General features: G+C 43.9%; 1 protein-coding gene across 1 annotated transcript in view; it reads right to left on the bottom strand.

Annotated features, from left to right (window-relative positions):
* Positions 1–2,101: 2,101 nt before the first annotated feature.
* The window catches only part of her7 (hairy and enhancer of split related-7), a 7,854-nt gene continuing 5,469 nt past the window's right edge, over positions 2,102–4,486 (bottom strand). Inside the window, exons 3-4 of the mRNA XM_061983441.2 lie at positions 2,324–2,850; positions 2,102–2,244 (exon numbers count right to left, since the gene is read on the bottom strand). Of these exons, the coding sequence (XP_061839425.1) occupies positions 2,461–2,850 (390 nt within the window). The 3' untranslated portion in view covers positions 2,102–2,244; positions 2,324–2,460. The remainder of the gene's footprint in view (positions 2,245–2,323; positions 2,851–4,486) is intronic.

Here is a 4,486-nt window from a genome sequence, read left to right as displayed (position 1 = left end):
TAGAGAAGGAACGCTACTTTTACTCCGCTACTTTTACTCCGCTACTTTTATCTATATTCAGCTCGCTACTCGCTACTAATTTTTATCGATCTGTTAATGCACGCTTTGTTTGTTTTGGTCTGTCAGACAGACCTTCAAAGTGCCTGCCTTACTGGTGACGTTTCACTTCGTTCCACCAACCAGATGCGGTCACTGGTGACGTTGGACCAATCAAACAGAGCCAGGGGGTCACATGACCTGACTTAAACAAGTTGAAAAACTTATTGGGGTGTTACCATTTAGTGGTCAATTGTACGGAATATGTACTGTACTGTGCAATCTAATCATAAAAGTTCCAATCAATCAATCAAAAGTGTGAAGGAAAAAATATACTTTTTTTATTTCAACCGTACATCCCGTCAAAAGCCTCAAGACTGACCGCACATGAGGACGTTCCTGTCTTCACAATAAAAGTGCCGCTCCATCGCGCCTGCGCTTTCAAAACAAGAGTCTCCGAAAGCCAGCGCAAACAAGCTAGCAAGCTACGGAGTTTGACACCAATATATTTCTTGTAAAGTGTATAAAAACGAATATGGAAGCTGGACAAATAAGGTGCCAAAAACCAACCACTTTCATGTGGTATTAGACAGAAAGGAGGAACTTTTCTTCTCCTCCATTTGAAAACGTGGACGTTATCATCACTACTGTTTGATTACAATCAACGCAAGTCATCAGAATCAGGTAATACACCAACTTATATTCTAGTCTGCATGAAAGAAAGGAATCTATATGTTAAACATGCATGTATATTCATTAAAACATCTTTAACATGTAAACAAAAACAGCAAAATAAATACATATAAATTATATACTGTATATATCAATGTATATGTATGTATATATATATATATATATATATATATATATATATATATATATGTGTGTGTGTGTATGTTACTCATCAGTTACTCAGTACTTGAGTAGTTTTTTCACAACATACTTTTTACTTTTACTCAAGTAAATATTTGGGTGACTACTCCTTACTTTTACTTGAGTAATAAATCTCTAAAGTAACAGTACTCTTACTTGAGTAAAATTTCTGGCTACTCTACCCACCTCTGCTTACAACTATACCTAATATATAAAGGGGTGGAAAAGTGACTATTACCTGCAGGGCAAACATTAGCTAACCAGAAGGCAATAACAATGTAAACAAAAACACCTGCTTAAAAGATCTAATACAAATGTCCCTGAGGAATGTAAGGTGGGAGTACTGTAATTACCTAACGTTACATTATTATTTTCCATAACAATTTAGCCCCCTCCACAATATTAACCCGACGTTAAAACAGAACTAGCTATTTATTGATTAGCAATTGCCGAATCATGTAACATTAGCTTAATGCTAAAAAGCCAGGTTACTATCACATTCTGTAACAGACAAATAATTTCATGTAGGCTAACGTTACCTACCTGCTACCTCTGTCTTTTCTCGTTTCTCCTCCTCTTCTTTTCTCTTTTTTCTTCCCTGGGCACCTGACAGTTTTGGCCGTTTTGACATCTTGTGTTGATTTTTTGATGTGGTGATGTCCAAAAAGAGTCATGATACAGGAAGGGGGGGCGCACCGTGCAGGGGGAAGGGGGGGGGGGGGGGGGCGTAATGTTGTAACAAATAATATTTCTATTAAATAGGCTTTAATTTGCATTTTAATTAACGTGGGATTATTTTTTGTATTTAGAAATAATAGTACCAACTTTTTTTTTTTTTTTTTTCTCCAACATTTGTGGCACTGGCGTGGCGCCCCCTGATGGACGGCGCCCTTAGCATTTGCCTATACGGCCTATGCCACGGGCCGGCCCTGATAATAATCATAACTATTTCTTTGTGAGTACTGTTGCATTCATTACTCACTCATTTAATTGTCTTACAAATTACTAACAAGAAGTGAACATATGTGTTAATAATTGTCATGAAGTGGAAAAGGATTAAATCAGCACAGCTTCTTCACTCCTTTTCAGACATGCTGTAATGAGAAAATAAATATCATGTGATCACTCTGAATGAAGATCATGCCTTCAAATCAGATTTATAAAAATGAAAAAAAAAACACTTGTGTTCTTTCATGGAATGTGTTTATTTGGTGTTGTGACAATTAAATAATAAATTAATGTGCAAAATATACAAGTCATATATAAATGTGTGGGCCTAGTGGTCACAGAGATTGTTTATGCGTGAAGATGCACTCTGGTCTGGAAGCTCCGCACCTAAAAATGTGACAGACGACACCCGGGTATTAGAAAAGGGATGTAAGATGGACGCCATCGTGTGCGAGAGAAAACTCACCCGTGACCCCGAGGTCGCGTCTCGTCAGCGCCAGGGGGCGGAGCTTGTGACATCATCTAGGTACAAGTATCTTTACATTATTTACAGGTGCAATGTCAGCTGATGCGGAGGTCAAAGTTCACAAAAGAGTGGGGGCGTCAAGGCCACGGCCTCCACAGGGAGGGGCTGAGGGCGGGGCTAACGGGCGGGCTCTCCGTGCAGGTGCTCGGCGAGGAGGTCCCGGGCGGCGGCATCAGAGGCCTCCTGGGCGCCGACTTGGACCTCTGCCGGAGCAGGTGCAGGATGGAGGACGAGGTGCACAGAGGGGGCTCCTGCAGGGGGCGGGCGGCGAAGGCGGCGTCCACGGCGGTCACCAGCCAAAGACCTTTGACCTCAGGGCCCAGGAAGCGCGCGGCGCTCCGCAGGCAGGCGGAGAAGCCGTCTTGGAAGGAAGGCCCGCTCGCCGCCTTTGCTTTGCTGGTGTTGTGCAGGAACAACACCGTGGTCTCCAGGATCTCCGTCTTCTCCACGCGACGCTCGCACGCGCCCTGCACATACACGCACATATACATATACATATTCATAACATATCACAGATTTTCCTTTAAAACAGCATATTTACATTTTTTACATACATAAACACATTTACAATATAATAATAACACACATATACATCATATATTACATTAACCACATACAGTATATACAACACATATTACACATTAACAACCCCTATCACATAAACAATATATTAATAACACACATATACAACATATATTTTAATAACACACATTAGCCACATATATGCAGCAATACAACATATATAGTAATAACACACATTAACCACATATATGCACCCATACAACATATATAATATTAACACACATTAACCACATATATGCAGCAATACAACATATAATATAATAACACACATTAACATATATGCACAATTACAACATATATTATAATAACACACATTAACCACATATATGCAACAGTACAACATGTATTATAATAACACACATTAACCACATATATGCACCAATACAACATATATAATATTAACACACATAAGGGTGTCCATATGTGCACTTGGCACCAGGACACCCTAGGCCGCAGTTCCATGATCGACTTTGTAGTTGTGTCATCGGATTTGCGGCCTCATGTTTTGGACACTCGGGTGAAGAGAGGGGCGGAGCTTTCTACCGATCACCACCTGGTGGTGAGTTGGCTGCGATGGTGGGGGAGGATGCCGGACAGACCTGGCAGGCCCAAACGCATTGTGAGGGTTTGCTGGGAACGTCTGGCAGAGTCTCCTGTCAGAGAGAGTTTCAATTCCCACCTCCGGAAGAACTTTGAACATGTCACAAGGGAGGTGCTGGACATTGAGTCCGAATGGACTATGTTCCGCGCCTCTATTGTCGAGGCGGCTGATTGGAGCTGTGGCCGCAAGGTAGTTGGTGCTTGTCGTGGCGGTAATCCTAGAACCCGTTGGTGGACACCGGCGGTGAGGGATGCCGTCAAGCTGAAGAAGGAGTCCTATCGGGTTCTTTTGGCTCATAGGACTCCTGAGGCAGCGGACAAGTACCGACAGGCCAAGCGGTGTGCGGCTTCAGCGGTCGCAGAGGCAAAAACTCGGACATGGGAGGAGTTCGGTGAGGCCATGGAAAACGACTTCCGGACGGCTTCGAAGCAATTCTGGACCACCATCCGCCGCCTCAGGAAGGGGAAGCAGTGCACTATCAACACCGTGTATGGCGAGGATGGTGTTCTGCTGACCTCGACTGCGGATGTTGTGGATCGGTGGAGGGAATACTTCGAAGACCTCCTAAATCCCACCAACACGTCTTCCTATGAGGAAGCAGTGCCTGGGGAGTCTGTGGTGGGCTCTCCTATTTCTGGGGCTGAGGTTGCTGAGGTAGTTAAAAAGCTCCTCGGTGGCAAGGCCCCGGGGGTAGATGAGATCCGCCCGGAGTTCCTTAAGGCTCTGGATGCTGTGGGGCTGTCTTGGTTGACAAGACTCTGCAGCATCGCGTGGACATCGGGGGCGGTACCACTGATTGGCAGACCGGGGTGGTGGTTCCTCTCTTTAAGAAGGGGAACCGGAGGGTGTGTTCTAACTATCGTGGGATCACACTCCTCAGCCTTCCCGGTAAGGTCTATTCAGGTGTACTGGAGAGGAGG

This window comes from Nerophis lumbriciformis, linkage group LG21, assembly GCF_033978685.3.
Source record: "Nerophis lumbriciformis linkage group LG21, RoL_Nlum_v2.1, whole genome shotgun sequence".
Classification (NCBI taxonomy): domain Eukaryota; kingdom Metazoa; phylum Chordata; class Actinopteri; order Syngnathiformes; family Syngnathidae; genus Nerophis; species Nerophis lumbriciformis.
This window is presented reverse-complemented; position numbering and strand designations above follow the sequence as displayed.